Below are 17,976 nucleotides of genomic sequence, written 5' to 3'. Positions count from 1 at the left end.
TGATGTTTGGTATTAATACCAAAATTGATCGTGATCCCATTTTGTATATGTTTCGGCCCGTCAAGTATTAACATTGCTTCAGATCCACTCATTACTCTGTTGAGCTCAATTCAATTTATATCTAAGAAAATTGGAAAAATTACCTAATTACACACTTTACTATCATATTTATTATTATCTATACTTTAAAATATTAAACATTTTATCACTAATTAAGAGTTTTCTATCATATATTAAGAACGATACACTTAGATACATGTATTTTTGCTACCAGACAGTGGCGGATCCAGAATTTTCGATTTATGGGTGCTCACTTCTATTTATATAAAATTGTTATAAATCACATAATATAAGTACATAATTATTTAAACATGATATTAAAAATAGTAATGAGAAAAAAATTAGATTTATACCACCATTACAAAAAGAAAGAAAAAAAAAAGGAAAAAAATAGCTTGAAGGATCTCTAAACCAAATAGCCAAAAAATTTCAAGAAAAATAAGAAAAGTGATTGTATATGACTTGTTAATTTTATCATGTCATGAGAAATTCATAAAACGTAAAAAAATAATTAAAAACTAAAAGTTAAGTATACCAAAAAAAAAAAGTAAAAAGAGAGGAACATGATGTGAGAGTTTATATTGAGAGGTAAAGAAGAAAAATAAAATGTGTAAATATTTTTTATTGGTGAGGATCAAACTCTTGATCTTCCTAAAAACACAACCTTCAAATTAGCTATTCGACCAAAGCATCCATTGAAGATTTGTTCGAAGTCAATGGGTGCTCGAGCACTCCGAAATGTTGTATGTGGGTGGCCTATGCTATCAGATACACTAAAATAGGGAGAGAGAAGAGCGAGATTGAGGAGGGAGGTGAGCGAGATTCATATATATATATATCTCAGATACATGCAAATCACACGAGATACACATTAAATACATAAATTTGTATGTATCTGGGATATTAGATACATGAGAGAGTGATGAGCGAGATGGGAGAGAGGTGAGCGAGATTTGTTATGTACCCCCAGAATCCAGATACATACAAATCCACTTGGATACAATGTATCTAGAACAAATTTAACTCCATATATCCTAAGATACATGTATCTAGATGCGCAAAACTATGGTAAGATACGTAATATTGCAAACTAGAGTATATCTATGTAATTAGATCCTAAACTAGTGGGATTTATGTAAGTTTCCTTAAAATAAATTATATTGTTCTACATTTTTCTAGTGAATACATTTTTATACTCGTGTTATATCGGCTAAAAAGATATTTCACATCTTTTGATATGAGTCAATGACAAAACTAGTTCACCCATTACCTTTTAAATTAATTTTTTAAGCCATCACTAGGGTTGTGAGCAATGAATTCGTCTTACTAAGAGGTTTCATTTGCAAATTGCAACAAATCATTGGTAAACAAGGTATACTAATTAGCTAATTAAATTAGAACATAGGGATTACAACTATTCGAGAAAAATATATAGCAATCGTTCAAAATCAAAAATCAACGTGATAAATTTGATCCCGGATAGTAGTTATGTTCATGAATTAAGATTTCGATTAATTTAAATTTGTATCGTCGCAATATTGCTTATTTCGAACACCCCACCTCCACCCCATAGTTAGAAGTTCATTAATTGATGGGTCAAGATAAATAGTTGTTCAAAGTTAAGTGACATATTAATGTATTTTACAAATTTTGATGGCCAGGCTCTGTTATTCTTGCAGGTGTTATCAAACTGATTTCAGATATGATATCTTCTTTGGTCAATTTTATGCATTCTAATTGCTACATCTAGCTGGTCGCCTACATTCCAAGTCAGAGAAAATACTTGCTTTAGATCTGTTTCATTTGTTTCCCTTTAATGAGACTGAATAAATGAGCTTAATGAAAACAAAAGTATGAAAAGTACTTTTCGTGTTTCAATTTATGTGACAGTATTTGATTAATTAAGATTTTATTTGAATTGATTTATTTTAGGTGTTTTAAAGTAGCCTGATAGTGTTATGTTTGAGTAAATTTTTTCTTTTTGGAACCCAGTATAATCTGCAGCGCTCTTCCACTTTGCCCTTTAGGTGAGCATTTTATGCGTACTGGATAAATCCTCTATTGTGTAATAACTTGCAAACCACACAAAATGTAAACTGCACTAGACAAGCCTTATGCAAACAGGCTCGACTCAAAAAGCAACGAAGAAATCGATAAGTCACTTCATAATAATACGAAAGAAAAGATCATCTTGTAGGTCAATGTGTCAGTAATCTAAACGACTTCACTCTTTCTTCACATGCAATATTCGATATCCATATTATAATCCGATTAAGTTTAAATTTTGAATATGTTAACTATCTATTTCTTAAACAACGCTTTCAACATGATTTTTCTCTAAACCGTCCTACTTACGAAGCAACAAGTATCACGCAAAGAGCAATGAGAATTACATGCATGGCCTCTGAATGGCTTGAATAACGTGAAATACATAAAATTATCATACCTTTGGAATTTGTTTTTAATTTTTGGTCCACCTAACTCTGTCATATCAATAGTCAATACACAGAAAAAAGACCACTCTCGAGATTGTTAAGGCTTTATTTAATACCCTTCATTTACTATATAGTATCCTATTTAATTTCTTCAATTCTCACAACTGTCCCCTCCCTTTTTTCCTTCCTATAAATACCCCTCATCACCATTTTTTATACACAACAATAGAAGTAAAAAAATTACCTTATTTTTTCTTGTGTGTGTGAGTGTGAGAGAGGGGTAATTAAGAGTGAAAAAAATGGCAAGTAATTGGTACATAATGTTTGTGGTTGCACTTGTAGTACTTGTCCATGTTGTCACTGCAAGAAACATTCCTCAGGTTCGTTGTTTAGCGATAGAAGTTGTCCGTCACTATTTGTTTTTACTATATATATATATATATAAATATAATAAGAAGCCCGAGTACAGATTTGATGAACCCAATAATTTTGCTCAAATATATAATGTGCTTGCATTAAACATGTACAAATGTTTAGTTTACGATCCAATTATTAACATTTGAAATAGTCAAAATAAAATTCAGAATCCTTAATGTTAAAATTTTGGCTTATGAATTTATAAGAGCACAAAATATCGTTACATTATCGAATTATTTTTACTTGTTACAAGAGGTAATTTAATTAACTTGATTTTGTTTTCCAACTTTTACGAACGGTTATCTCATATACTTATTTTTTTCGTGATATGATAGTGTAAAAATTAAACATTATATATTGTATCATGCATCGTTACGTTCTATTGCTGATATATTTCTAACAAAAGTAGTTCCTAATTTGTTTGCTTCAGGCTCAGAGTGAGGGTGTAAACACGGAGGTTATAAGTAAAGCTCCAACACCTAGCAAAGGCCTTGATGACAAAAAGAATTTCATCTCATTTGGTGGAGTTGGTGGTTGGGCAGGAATTGGTGGTTATGGTGGTGTGTTGCCTACTTTTGGTGGCATTGGTGGCGCTGGTGGAATAGGCGGTGCTAGTGGAATCGGAGGGCTAGGTGGTCTTGGTGGCGGTGTTGGTGGTGTTGGAGGACTTGGTGTTGGTGGTGGTGGTCTAGGTGTTGGTGGTGTTGGAGGACTTGGTGTTGGTGGTGGTGGTGGAGTTGGTGGTATTGGTGGCATCAAACCCTAGGAACATTTTAATTTGTTGTTGTAATTTTGTCTAATGAAACTTTATTTTAGTATTGCATGCATTTCTAATTATTATATCCTACGTTTGTATTTTTGAAGTTTTCATGTATTATTAATAGTATTATCCTAAGTTAATTAGGATACGATACTACTTTGTTTAGGTTCAATTTTCAAGTCATTGGAAGTCATGTTGGTTTGACTTGTTTCAAAGTTATCATCTACTATATCTTAGTTTCTGGATGAAAATTATTGTTCCCTTTTTTTTCTACTTAGAACTATATTATACTAAACTGAAAAGAAAAAAAGAACCAAATGCATAAAGGTTCTGATTCGAGCGAGAGCCTAAATTGATGAGACGAGAAGATTTTGATCGAAAGCTCTCTGATAGACGAATATTATTCAGAGTTTGAAAATTTTGAGTTTTCATAATGACCTCAAGTTAATACATAATATTAAGTAATAACTACTAAGTTTATAGTCAAATCTATAAATATAAGATTTGTGCAAAAATTATTGAATTTCCGTGAACTCGTACCACAACCTCCAAATATGCCCCTGAAAGCTCGACAATTCTGAATCATGATGAGATTTTTTATTTTTTTTGAAATTCAATCGATTCGATCGGAATTTTTATCATCTGTTAGGTCATGCATGTAAATAAAAATGAAATGCATGATAATCTCAATGATATATAAAACATCAAAATATTATAAGCTTAGTTGAAAATTAATAAGGAAATTTCAATTTTTCCAATTATCTAAATCAAAAGCTAGAAAAATCTTTTGATGCCCTTTTAAACCAAATACGTTTCATTGATAATAACATTTTACTGCAAAAATTAAAATCAACTTTTCATGTTATGTCAAAAAAATACATGTATTAATATAATGCACAAAAAAAATCATATAAACGGGGGCAAAACATAACTCCATAGCTTATAACACTGCAATTGTCAAAGCAATAATGTGATGTTATATTATATTATATGTTATTTGTTACAACATTTCGTTATAGCAATCAAAATATTTCCAGACAAATGAGAACGATAAAATTTCTATCTAATTATTGTCCAAATGGTGCAAAAGTTCTATAAGGCCCTGAGATTCTGGCTTTCTTTGATTATTTTGCGTCACTTTCTGTTTGTAACACATTATTAGTCGATACACTTTCTTCCTTAATTTCTTTCTTTCTTCTTTTGCTTAGAATTCAATCTTCCCTTTGTAGAATTAAGCAGCTAATAAGGCAAAGATTATGTCACTTTTAACCACAAAAAGGGTCTTTTTGGTACGTAAAATATGTTCATATACTTGTCAATTCACGTGAGGTACATAGTTTTTTCTACGTATATATATGTGCATTGTCTACTCAACAAATATAAGCATTCAAGGTGATTTAATTTTCATACTTTGAGAGACATGGCTCGATTATTGTTGTTGGTGTTAGCATTTTTCCTCATGATGATGAACATTAATATTCATCAAATTTCAGGCGCTCATCCTGATCTAGTGGTCGTTCCTTACCCAATTAGCCCCTCGTCTTCACCATTACCTGGTGGAGATAGTGGTGCAGGAGGTGGAGGAGGAGGAGGAGGTGAAGGAGGTGGTACAAAAGGTGGTTATGGTTATGGAAGTGGTAGTGGTTCTGGATGGGGAAGAAGTGGTGGAGGCGGTGGTGGTGGTGGAGGAGGTGGAGGTGGAGGTAGTGATCGAGGACAACGTGGTGGAGGATCAGGCCAAGGTATTGGTTGTGGTGCGGGTCAGGGTTCTAGTGGTACCGATGAAAGTGTTCCAATCCCTAGTCCTAGTGTCAAGCCTTGGATGACAAGGAAAGTTTTCCCAGGTTTTTACTAGTCATGAGTCATGACTAGTAAAAAAGGTCACGTACTTAATTGTAATATGACGCAATAATATTCGAAATAATATTTTCTTTTGTACTATAGTACAAAGGATAAATAAGTCATAAATAAAGAGATATAAGTTATGAAATTACTTATGTTTATTATACATGTGCTTGAACCTTAATTGTGAATGAGTATTTGTGATCTTCCAAGTTAATTATATATATGTGCATGCACTGCTTACTATTTAAAATTTCGATTGCTCGATATAATATTGTTGGAATATTTCATATTGATTAGTTTGATTTGATTTTAATTTTGGTATAATTTTAACCAAAGTCACAATTTAGACGCAAGTGAGGATTTCTTCTCATCCAATATAATCTTGCGAATAAAAAGACTTAACAAAATTGATTTGAGTTAAGCTAGAGTAAATCCTAAGTTAAGGGGTAACACCCTTATCTTGAAATCCTTCGGCTTCGATATAAAAGTTAAGTTAGGCCTAATCTATATCGTATAAGAAATTTAAATTTGCACTCCAATATAAATGTTAATTTGGTTATATGATTCTTTCTCACGTAGATCAACAAAAATACAACGTACTATAAATGATATATATATAAAAAACTAAAAATACTCGCAAAAATTATTTCTTTTTATTCAAATTATAAATAATATAAAAAAACATTTCATCCTCAAAATAGTGAACGGATGCAAAAACATAAAAATAAATTAAAATGGGGTGCCTGTGCTAATACTAAATCGAACAGGTATCACTACGTAAATAAACTTAAATCAAAGGGTACTAACAAAAACGTATAAATTAATCTTCAAGTTTCTCTCATTCTCACTATAAATAATTTTCCCATCCCTAAGGCGGGAAAAATTGGGAAGGAAAATTCACAGACGGAGAGAAGATGAAGAAGAATTCAAATTCAAAATCCGGCAGAGATCTACAAAGCTTGGTCGAAGCCATCAAATCTTCAGATGTAAGTTTTTTTCCTCTAATTTCACTCATTTTGATTCATCTGTTGTATCATTTTTATAAATTCCTTGTATTTTCAGAATTTATTTCGCTATAGTTTCGTTGTTATGAGTTGCATATTGATACTGGAAGTAGTGTTACGTTGTTTTTAAGTTTAGTTTCTCACTTAAGGCGCCTGTGGTGATTGTGTAGAGGTCAAATTGACTGATTTTAGTTTCAGTCATTTGATTCAACTGTTTGCACTGTTTTCTATGTAAATTTACTCGTTTTCAGATGTTAATTCGATAAAATTTCGTTATTATGAGTTGCAGTTTGATACTGGAAGTAGTTGTTACGTTTAGTTTCTCACTTTAGGTGCCCTGTGTTGATAGTGTAGAGGTCAAATTGACTGATTTCAGTTTCAGTCATTTGATTCAACTGTTTGCCCTGCTTTTGATGTAAATTTACTCGTTTTCAGATGTTAATTCGATAAAATTTTGTTATTATGAGTTGCAGTTTGATACTGGAAGTAGTTTTACGTTGTTATTAGGTTTAGTTTCGCACTTTAGATGCCCGATGTTGATTGTGTAGAGGTCAAATTGACTGATTTCAGTTTTAGTCATTTGATTCAACTGATTTGCACTGTTTTCTCTGCAAATTTACTCATTTTCAGAAGTTAATTCACTAAAATTTCATTATTGTGAGTCACATTTTGATGAAATTGCTGTTGGAAATAGTGTAAATTGTTATTTAGGGCATAGTTTCAGTAATTTTGACTAGATTCTACTTGTTTCCCGCTCTTTGGTGCCCTAGAGCAAACTGACTTATATCATGTTTAGTCATTTGATTCAACTGTTGTATCATTTCCTCATCACGTGTTTAAAAGTTCCCTTGTAGTTTCAGAATTTTATTTTCTAGAATTTCATTATTATGAGGTGTAGTTTGATTATCTATAAGTTATTCTCGATTAAATATGAGGCATGATTGTTGTCCGATGTTCTGTTTGTAGATAATGCGTTGAGTCTGCGAAATTAAAATGTTATTAGGGAACCTTCTCTAGTAAACAGCATGTAGAAATTTTAGTTTCTTCATGGAAGCATTTGTAGCTTCATGGACATTGTTCCTCCTGACTAATATATCTATGTTTTTTGTTCTTTTCGGATGCTTTTTATACTTGTTTTCTCTACTTGATGGCTTTCACTATGTTAAATGTTTTCTTGGATCATACATAATAACTCTTAGCTTTTTGCTAATCTTAAGTTATTCCTTGATAGAATTTTCTAGTTATTTACATCCTAAGTTTGATTCAATAGTGTTGTTTCTATCCGACAGGTTGTTGAGAATCGTGTTGAATTGCTTGATGAACTTGGTGAGCTAGATTTGACCGAGAAATCAGAAGTGGCTTCTCTTATAGAATCCTTACAAGTATCCTGATGACTATTAGACATACTTTTCTTGATTTCACAGTGCAGTGCATAGATTAATTGGATTCAGAAAGGAAAATTTAGATTTCCTTGTAAAAGGAATCATGAGACAAAAACACTAGGTGATTTCTTCCTGATGTTGGTGGGAGATGACATGTATCCCACAGTATTAGCCGAGGTGCGCGCAAGTTGATTGTACAGAACTGTTATAAAAAGAAGAAGAGATGAAATAGAGAATTCATTTGTTGTCTGTAAAGAATAATAAACTAGGAACTAGATTGTGGTTTAATCATTGCCATTGGTGTAGGAATTCCAAAATCCAGTTACAAGAAATGATTTTCTATAATCACACAGAGACTACAAGAAAATTTGGTTGAGAGAGCTGATCTTCCTAAGCTTGAAACGACTTTCCATGATTTCTTCTTTGCTGATGTTTAACTTGTTTATTTTTGTAAGAAAACAGAACTCCTTATTGTTAAATTAGGTCTTAGGCCTAACTCACACCCCAAAAGCTAGCTCAAAGGGAGGAGGATTGCCCAAGCCTTATAAGGAGTCCACCCATCTCATTAACCACCGATGTGGGACTTTTGTCATTCTTTAACGCCCCACCTCACGCTCAGTGCTTAGCATCTGGTGCGTGGGCAATTTTGATTTTGGGGGCCCCAACATCGGTGAGACAGGCCCTGCTCTGATATCATGTTAAATTAGGTCTTAGGCCTAAACTCACACCCCAAAAGCTAGCTCAAAGGGAGGAGGATTGCCCAAGCCTTATAAGGAGTCCACCCATCTCATTAACCACCGATGTGGGACTTTTGTCATTCTTTAACGCCCCACCTCACGCTCAGTGCTTAGCATCTGGTGCGTGGGCAATTTGATTTGGGGGCCCCAACATCGGGTGAGACAGGCCCTGCTCTGATATCATGTTAAATTAGGTCTTAGGCCTAACTCACACCCCAAAAGCTAGCTCAAAGGGAGGAGGATTGCCCAAGCCTTATAAGGAGTCCACCCATCTCATTACCCACCGATGTGGGACTTTTGTCATTCTTTAACACCCCACCTCACGCTCAGTGCTTAGCATCTGGTGCGTGGGCAATTTGATTTTGGGGGCCCCAACATCGGTGAGACAGGCCCTGCTCTGATATCCTGTTAAATTGGGACTTAGGCCTAACTCACACCCCAAAAGCTAGCTCAAAGGGAGGAGGATTGCCTAAGCCTTATAAGGAGCCCCCCCACCTCTTTACCCACCGATGTGGGACTTTTGTCATTCTTTAACACTTATAATATATAAGGGCTTTGTTCGAATGAATACATGCGAGCTACACTAAACCAAGTCAGCTTCTCTTTCTCTTCATGTTTTATGAATGATGTTGCAACCAAATATATGTATTCTGGAAGATACGGATCTCATTCTTCTGGTTAAGTAAAACAGCTCGTTTGATCTCATTTTAGTAGCTACTCTTTGTTATCTACCTTAACATTTTACTGGACACTCTGGGAAGATTTCACATGTCTTGACATTTCTCAATGCAAATTGAACAAAACCATTTTGCACGTGGCTGCAAAATATTTGCCGTCAGACATATCTGCAAGCCTAGGACAGTTTCTAGGCCTAGGAGCCAAAGTAAGTGTTGTTTTATTCCTCATCTTCTTAATTATGTATTCAGTATTCATGATTATACAAATTGCTTATATTAAGTTCTTAATCACTAGGCTGCTGTATGGTGTAAAAAGCATCTACAGATGACACTCATGTCGACTCAGGACTCACCTGAAGAAGAACATAGCAGCCTCTTTTATCAGGTCAAATCATTACCTTTTAGTATACTAAAACAATGTCACTGATAAATCTGGATTTGGTTGTACATTTTAAAGAGAGGTTCTCATATATCCTTTGAGTCCTTGAGATCAATCTAGTTGCAATTTTCTTTATTTGAGTCTGAGCTTTATATCATAGTCGTCCATCTGCATAACAATCAAAAGATTATAATTTCTTGTCTTGTGAAAGCGGTGAAGGTACTCTTTTCTGTTGCTTTCCCTAGCAGGTAGACCTTTTTTTTTCTTTTATAATATGAATTTTTTCTCCATTCCAACTTTGATAAATTCACTGCATTTTTTAGTAGCAGTGTCTGGCGTGGCAATGTCAAGTACTAGCACCACATGGATACACACGTGTAGTCAACCAAACAAAACTGACGAAATCATCTGTAACACTTTAAACTTAACTGGACCACATGAGTTGAGTTTACCTGTTGATAACATTATTGTTGTGTCATGAAGCTGATTGATTTAACTGGCTAAACATCCAAACTGAACTGTGCAAAGTGGAATCCCCTTGTGGATTCTGTAGTCATGTTTCTAGCATTAGACATTTAGCTGGTGGTTGTTTTATTTGCCTTTGCATTTCCTTCAAATGTAAGTTTCCTTAACTTTGAAATGCATGTAGTGTCTGACAAGGCGATCAAGTTGTACTTTCCTAACAGATCTTGTTTCTTATCAGTTGCTATTGGATTTGCTTGGCTACTCTGCCTCTATTTTCGCAGCTTTGACCAGATACCCCATTGCGGTTGACAAGGGGTTAATGTCTATTATTGAAAATTTCATCTTGGAGGAATTAAACCTTATAAAGGATTGTATTTTAGCAGTGAAGGTATTGATTTCTTATTTATACTGCTCCGCATGTCGTGTTTCACGTGAGTACTTTTATTTTAGCCTTTTCCCCTCTTCTGGAAAGGACAAGTCTCTTACCACAAAAATGTCATGAAACTCTTCCACCATGGAGCTAAAATTGTTATTTGTGATACTCTAAATATTAAATCGTTAGCACTGCATAAAAACATTGTCATTACGATGCCCAAACCTGCTGCAGAACCTTTTGTTTGTCCAAGTACCTGCCACCATGCCATTGCAGCAGTTTGGCATTTGAGTTAAACTTTTATTATAGTAGCCATTTTGATCTCAAAAACTGGGTCAAATGTTTCCAATTTTTTGTAGTAGTAAAAGCAACAGGGTGCACACCACTTGGCAACTATTTCGAGTAACGAGAACTCAATAAATTGCTTGATTTCATTGGACTTGTAATAGAAATATAAATTGAGAGATGATGTCCAAACCTACTGAAAGTTGGTTGAAAGTCACAATGATTTGCATATTCTTGAATTGAAAAAAATTTCTCAACCAAATTTCAGCAGATAAACTTCTCAAAAATCATAATATTGGATTTAACCATACATTGCACACAATACAGGGCTTGGTCGTATGGAAGCAGTCATACTACTTCCATTAATTAAAATGAAATGGACAAAAAGTAAGCATTTGTACCACCTTTTCATGTTTCACTCATATCCTTTTCCCATCTTTTCCTTCTGAACAATCTCTAGCAAATATTATACAGAAAATGCCTTCTTTTTCTCACAAGTAGATGTAATAGTCAATACATGCAGAATTCAGATGTAGGTATATGCTATTATTATCTTTAGTTGTACTGTTAAGGACTGTTTGCTTTTATTATCTTTACTGTTCTGAACTTTCGTGATTATCTCCAGGCAATTTCCTCATTTGGTTCAGACGTGCAGAAAATTGCATTGGAAGTTCTTGATGCTCTGATACGATTGTGTAAGGTATATTCCCATGGCATAAACTGGGATTCTTATCTTAAGATGGAGGAGGAAAGAAAAGTTATGGAAAGTGAAGAGGCTGAAAGTGCAGATCATGTCAACAAGATAATGAAATTTACGGTTGAGAAGTTATGTGAGTTGGGCATCCTTGCAGCTAATGATGGAGGAAATCTTGTGAGCTTAATTAATCTGTCATGGAAAGGTGTAGTTAACTTACTTCAGCTTGGCAAGGGTTCTTTGGCTGTAAAGTTGAATGTAGGAGACATTATTCTGACTCTTATTTCTCTGGCTAATGGATCTTTGAGATGTGCGGCTGAGACTTGGTCATCCCCATTGAAAGAAGCAGTTTCTGCAATGGAAGCTAGAAGAGTTTTTCTTCCAGTCAAGTTTTACTTGATTAATGCTGTGCGAATTATCTCTCAGTACCCATCCGAGGCATTTTATGTGTTCAAAGATATAATATTATCTGTCATAATGATCTCAACCTTTAGAATATTCCTCATTAAAGATGAGCAGCTCAAATTTGCTGGTGATGCAATTTCAGAAATCTTGGAGCCGACATCCTTTCATATGCTTAACTCTTTCCTTAACTCAGCTCAAGTGAAATCAAAGCAGAAGTTTCAAATTTTGGAGTGGTTGTTTGGCGATGACACTGATTTAGATAATGTTCCCATAGGGTGCAATATTAACGAAGCTAGTAGCATGAGTGCAATATTTTCTGTAAGTTCTGGCACTATGCAGGGAGCAAAGATACTATTTATTGGTCGAGTAGCCTTGTTTGTTAATCTTCTGAAAAACTCACCTGATATTGAAGATGATGCAAGACTAGGGATGGCTAGAAAACTTGGATGGTTATTGTGCATCTGCACTGATAAAGATGTGTATTCTTCCATTCTTGTCTTGGAACTTCCTACAATGTCTCGTACTAGTCAAAAACAAGAATCTGATGAGCCCCTGTTCCATTTCATTATCAATGCCTTGAAAACTTTCATGATAGTTACCTCTTCAAGTCAAGCTTGGTGTGAAATAGAGTCTTTTCTTCTTGAAAACCTTTTTCATCCTCACTTTCTTTGTCGTGAGATTATTACTGAACTTTGGTGCTTTATCTCACGTCATGCTGACGGAGTTGTGGTAGACGACATGATTGAAAAGTTCTGCTCATTAATGAAGGACACAGAAGCTCCTGACGTTGCACTAAATCCTGATAGTCTGGTCAGAAAAATGGCGAGATTTCTCTGTGTGCTTGTTACATCTGGTCCAAATTCTATGGTAGATAAAGTTTATAAGACAGTGGTTGGGTATAACACATCACACTATTCATCAATTTCTTACTTAGCCTTGCTTATGGAGGGATTCCCACTAAATGCACTTTCAGAAAAATTGAGAAGTGAGGCAAAGCAACAAATTGTAACTCAATACTTTAACTTCCTTGGGAGTTTTGGGGGTACACTACCGAGAGAAGGCGGCTCTGCTGTTTATGGTGCTCCAGTTTTTGCTCTTTCTGCCGCTCTGCAGTTTCGGTATGTGATCAACTCCTTTGCAAGAATTGGCTAATTCTCTCAAACTTAATTGGCTAAATACAAATGTTTATTCTTGTTAAACAGAAACATGGAATGTTGAAATTTACAGTTTTAAGCTTATTGTGGAACAGAACTATTTAAACTTTTTCTTATTACCTGCATTGAGTGATAAAATAAAAGACTTAGAAAGTTGGTGTTTTAGTTATAAAGCAAATGACTATAGTGTTAGCGTGTTTTTGGCCTCTGCTCTATAATTGTAATAGATGCAGCTTTTATAAGACACTATCTATGTTTTTACTATTGATAAGTTCAAATTACCAACTTAGATTCAATATGTTCCTTTTTTCCTGTTTTTTCTTGTTGCAGCCTAATCAGCGTATCAGATGCTGAGATGAAGACTATAAAGTTCCTTGTTGCTATTATTCACAAGTATAGAGATTGTTCAGACATCAAAATAAAGGATAAATATCGCAGGCTTCTTAGTGAGACACTAGGAATCATTTCTAACATGAAGCATTTGTATACTTCCAATGAGATGGAAGAAGTCATTTTGGCCCTTCAGAACCTCTTCATCTCTGGACCAGCATTATCAGATGGAAAATTATTTCAATGCAAACCAAACTTGTCATCTTTTATGGCTGGCCTTGGTGAGATTGAATTGGAAGACCGAGTGGACAATGCAGTGAGTTCAGCTGTGTGGGAGCTGTATCGCATGCTGCTTAGAGAGCGACATTGGGCACTTGTTCACCTCGCTATCACAGCCTTTGGATATTTTGCTGCCCGCAGTAGTTGTAATCATCTCTGGAGATATGTACCTGAAGATGCAGCTCTTTCGTTTGATCTGGCAACAGGAAAAGAAGCTGATGAGGAGAGATTTATGTCTGACCTGAAAACATTTCTTGACAAGGAATCAGCATGTCCAAAGATAAAACCTTGTCCGGACACGGTCAACATGTTTGCTATGGATGGTCAAATGCTGAAAGAGACCTTGAAAAAGATAAAAGATGTTGATCTGAAGCTTATGGTCTGTGATCCCATGGAGGTTGACAATGAAAAGCAACCCAATAGAAAAAGAAAATTTCCTAACAGAGTTACCAAAGGAGTGGAATTACTGAGAGATGGCATGAAGGTTATGGGTGATGCTCTTTCTGAGTGGAAGCATAACCATTTCGACTCCACTGATATTCGTGACAAGTTCTTGACTCACTTCTCTCACCTGGAAGATGTGGTTACCCAGTTGGTGAGCCTTGCTGACAGTGGCTAACTTATACTGGAATAGTTCATTTCTGAAGTGATGGATGCAAAGCATAAACAGGTATTTGCATTCGACTTAATCTGTTATGGATAAATGAGCATCTCTAAATTTGTCTATAATTCTCTAAGTTTAGTTTATGATTTTCTATGTACTTGTATTATTTTATATATAAGTGGCAAGTTCAGAATTGACATAGTTAAACACTTTTAACATGTTGATAGAGCAAACAAAAGTACCTCTATATTGTTGGAGAAAAGAAATGTTATTTTAGTAAATATGTTGAAATTTTGTTAGTTATAGTTGTATTGGGTAATTAGACTTTCAGCACATAAGGATCTCCTTGACGAATCCTAGTGCCACGTCTAAGTAAGTCTTATGAATGACCATTAAAAACAATAGGAAAAGAAACATTTTTAATGCTTTGCATTATAAGATGAATCCCGTTGATGCTGGAAAGCTAATGAAGAACATATTAATGATTATCATGTCATTAACAAGCTCCAATTCAACTTTTTTTTGAAAAGCATTGCTCATACTCTATATATTCTAGAGATTGAAACTTGCTGACCATATTTCTTACGGCAACAACATGCCTGGTGTAATTCTACAAGTGGGGTGTTTACTTGGGAGAGGGTCTATCGAAAACAACTTCTCTATCTTCACAAAGTAGCCCTCCTCATACCCCACTTGTAGAATTACACCGATAGTGTCACAAAAGACTTTTTGTGACTTTTACTTTGATCAATTTCTTGTGCAACATTTCAATTAATAATGTCTTTTGAATAAACATATTTAGAGATGTAGAAATTCATCTGAGAAGAAACTACCAAACATTATTCACCAATGAAACAAAGAACCTAAGTATGAGATTAAATTCCTTCTTCTTCTTCCCATTCATAGAACCTAAGTAGTAGGAATGCTCCATTCTCATTAATCTGCCAAGTGCATCTTTTGTTAGCACACCTACTCTTATCCCTCTGGTAATCGAAGAAAACCCAACTATCTCCATAATATTTACCAGCTCCATAATCCATGAAGCATGACAACACGTAATTACCACCAGGTTTCGGGAGGTCAACGTCGACTGTAAAAGTCTTACTCGTGCCTTGTGTTAGTGTAATTGGTACATATTGCAATCCATTTAAGTCACACTCCAAGTGTAACTTATTTTTGAAGGATATCGAATTGTAGATGTCGATAGTGTATCTCTCTGGTTTAGGAGCTACAAATGAACAAGTGATGAACAAAAAAAATAGGACAAGGATTGGAATGTTTAGTACTATAGAAGAAGCCATTTGTTCTCTTTTTTGGTTTTCTTGTTCATTCTTTAGGATTATTATGTCCTTTATATAGTACATAGTTTTCTTGTTCTCAATCCTTATAATGAATTAGTTTCTATGAATATACAGTGTCTAATTTGAGAAGGATATTTGTTCTCTTCCAAATTAGGGAAAGTTTGATCATGTATATCTTTATATATCCAATTTGAAGTTTTTCTCATTTTAGCCAAGTATATTTACTTGATTTCCTTTTTAATTTTTTTTTTTAGATTTTCCGTAGTAGGTGCATTCTTTGTCTATATATTAATTATTATATGAAGGAAGTAAGATTGTGTAGGATTTTTATAGTACTAGATTAGTGCACATGCTTTTTTATGCAAGATATCACACCTAGGTACATCTCTATAAAATTGAACAGTCATGTTACATAAAAGAACAGGTTCTAATCAGCCAGTATTGATTTTAATAGGATATCTATGAACATTGGTACTCGAGACGAGGATTTATGAAAAAAAAACACTCTACCTCCACGAGGTAGGGGTAAGGTCTGGGTATATATACTCTACCCTTCAATTAGTCAAGTTCTTAATTAATTGAAGTTGAACACAATCCATAGTTATTTTTTGCATCATAACATATATCATCAGAGAGAACATTACAAGGAGTGGTTCTAGGCCTTCCTTTACTAAGAATTAAAAGTACGCTATGATCATCATAGAGTTTATAACGTACTATCATGATGACATTGTCCAATTGAAGATTAGATTCTGTTGTGAGTTGAAGAAGAGATATAAACCAGTTGGCATTAGATTCCAAGTGCACCTTTTGTCTGCAATTTCACACCTAGGTATATCTCTACTATATTTAAAAAGAAGAAATTTTCCAGACCTAGGACCAGAAGTCATGTTACAAAGTAGTGTAGCTTCTACTTGGGAACCAACATCAACAGAATATTTATGAAGATGAGATTGTCTAAGACTAACTCTTGGTTGAGTAATACCGTTAATTGCACAATCCATGTCTAATGGATCGATTAATTCATCGATGACATTTACGTTGAAGAAAGGTATGAATAAACTTGCAGTTGAGCCATAAAAGGGGAGTGATGATAGAAAGAAGAAGAGGTAAACTAAAATTGACAATTGAAATTTGAGTGAAGAAGACATTTTTTTCTATTTAGTTATTAAGTTTTTGGAGTTTGAGTTCTTTAAATAGGTAAAAAATATAAGAAAAGTGGAAAACTTAATTTATTAAGTTTTTAATTCTAGATAAACACAATCTAGAGTTAGATTGTGTGAACTTAGAAATGATTTCTCTTAGAAAAGAACTTTAAATTTGATTATAAACTTAATTCTTTGGAAAATAAGAAAAGATTTCATGCTCGTACAATTGTTTATCATTTGTTTTTTTTTTTGAGGAAATATTTTTCATAAATTTTTTTGAGAAAAATTAAGAAAATACTTTTTTAGAAAACATATTCCAGAAAATATTCTAACACTCCATTTTGGTCTTTAATTTATTAGAACAATAGAAATATTTTGAAAAAATAAAATAAAAATATGAAGCTTCGATTTAAGCCATTAAATTTCAGAGTACGTCTTAATACCAAAAAGTATTTGTCCTAGCAAAACTAGGTTAATCCAACTCCCTCCGTTTCATTTTATATGTTTCAGTTGAACTGAATATGAAGTTGTAAGAAGTAAGAAAGACAATTTTTTTATATTCTAGATAAATTAAAAAGAAAAGAAAGATAAAATTAAGAATATTATAGAGTTAGAAGTTTTATAGTCAGCCGCTCATAATAATCTTCAAATATGGCATAATTCATTTGCTTGAAAAGGTAGAAGTCACTTTAACCTTTATGCAAATACAAAAAAATCAATCAAAAATAAAAGAGAACTTTTAGCCCTCAAATTTAGAGAGCTAAAAAAACCATATTGTAAAACACAATACTTGCTAGTACTAATTTACAACCCAATCTCAATGAGTCTACCAATTTTCCGTACACTTAATTTCTAGCAAAATTAATACCACACACTATAGCAAAAATAACATAGTACAATAGATAGCAGCCGTTCGTTCTGACTCCCAAGTGAGAACCATAAATAGGTGATTGGTGCACCATTCTTGCTGCTACATATATTATTCTTGATGACTTAATAGATTCATTCAATTGACGAGAAAAACCTTTAGGCACGACGACAATGAGCTTTGCACATATGTCTACAATCATAATAACAAGGTCCTCCACAATGAAGAGGACAATCCAAACGCATCCCTTTGCATCTATTTTTAACCATGCATTGTGCAAATTCACCTATTTTGTAATCTTGATCATTGTTCATATGCAAATGTTTATGATGATTATTATGCTCTTTTTGTTTCCTACATCCCCATGCCCACCA

General features: G+C 34.0%; 4 protein-coding genes across 4 annotated transcripts in view; 3 read left to right on the top strand and 1 right to left on the bottom strand.

Moving 5' to 3' along the window:
* Positions 1 to 2,734: 2,734 nt before the first annotated feature.
* Positions 2,735 to 3,881, top strand: LOC102590942 (acanthoscurrin-1-like). The gene is made up of 2 exons (XM_006360305.2): positions 2,735 to 2,875; positions 3,343 to 3,881. The coding sequence occupies exons 1-2, from the start codon at positions 2,795 to 2,797 to the stop codon at positions 3,676 to 3,678; spliced, it is 417 nt and encodes a 138-aa protein (XP_006360367.1). The 5' UTR covers positions 2,735 to 2,794; the 3' UTR covers positions 3,679 to 3,881.
* A 1,211-nt stretch (positions 3,882 to 5,092) lies between these two features.
* Positions 5,093 to 5,527, top strand: LOC107063198 (putative glycine-rich cell wall structural protein 1). Its single transcript, XM_015314772.1, has one exon. The coding sequence runs from the start codon at positions 5,093 to 5,095 to the stop codon at positions 5,525 to 5,527; it is 435 nt and encodes a 144-aa protein (XP_015170258.1).
* An 863-nt stretch (positions 5,528 to 6,390) lies between these two features.
* On the top strand, positions 6,391 to 14,542 carry LOC102602995 (uncharacterized). The gene is made up of 7 exons (XM_006360258.2): positions 6,391 to 6,503; positions 7,811 to 7,903; positions 9,389 to 9,523; positions 9,613 to 9,702; positions 10,400 to 10,549; positions 11,445 to 13,036; positions 13,403 to 14,542. Exons 1-7 carry the CDS (start codon positions 6,432 to 6,434, stop codon positions 14,298 to 14,300), a joined length of 3,030 nt encoding a protein of 1,009 aa, XP_006360320.1. The 5' UTR covers positions 6,391 to 6,431; the 3' UTR covers positions 14,301 to 14,542.
* A 2,911-nt stretch (positions 14,543 to 17,453) lies between these two features.
* The window catches only part of LOC102590257 (glycine-rich RNA-binding protein blt801-like), a 1,767-nt gene continuing 1,244 nt past the window's right edge, over positions 17,454 to 17,976 (bottom strand). The window contains exon 2 of the mRNA XM_015314771.1: positions 17,454 to 17,975. Within this exon, the coding sequence (XP_015170257.1) occupies positions 17,761 to 17,975 (215 nt within the window). The 3' untranslated portion in view covers positions 17,454 to 17,760. The remainder of the gene's footprint in view (position 17,976) is intronic.

Source organism: Solanum tuberosum, unplaced genomic scaffold (assembly GCF_000226075.1).
Source record: "Solanum tuberosum cultivar DM 1-3 516 R44 unplaced genomic scaffold, SolTub_3.0 scf00319, whole genome shotgun sequence".
NCBI classification, from domain to species: domain Eukaryota; kingdom Viridiplantae; phylum Streptophyta; class Magnoliopsida; order Solanales; family Solanaceae; genus Solanum; species Solanum tuberosum.
This window is presented reverse-complemented; position numbering and strand designations above follow the sequence as displayed.

Excerpts from the sequence above, each read along its gene's own strand:
- LOC102590942 (XM_006360305.2), top strand. The coding sequence starts at position 2,795 with ATGGCAAGTAATTGGTACATAATGTTTGTGGTTGCACTTGTAGTACTT. Across the intron at positions 2,876-3,342 it reads CTGCAAGAAACATTCCTCAG|GCTCAGAGTGAGGGTGTAAA; the intron begins GTTCGTTGTTTA and ends TGTTTGCTTCAG.
- LOC102602995 (XM_006360258.2), top strand. The coding sequence starts at position 6,432 with ATGAAGAAGAATTCAAATTCAAAATCCGGCAGAGATCTACAAAGCTTG. Across the intron at positions 9,524-9,612 it reads TTCTAGGCCTAGGAGCCAAA|GCTGCTGTATGGTGTAAAAA; the intron begins GTAAGTGTTGTT and ends CTTAATCACTAG. Across the intron at positions 10,550-11,444 it reads ATTGTATTTTAGCAGTGAAG|GCAATTTCCTCATTTGGTTC; the intron begins GTATTGATTTCT and ends GATTATCTCCAG.
- LOC107063198 (XM_015314772.1), top strand. The coding sequence starts at position 5,093 with ATGGCTCGATTATTGTTGTTGGTGTTAGCATTTTTCCTCATGATGATG.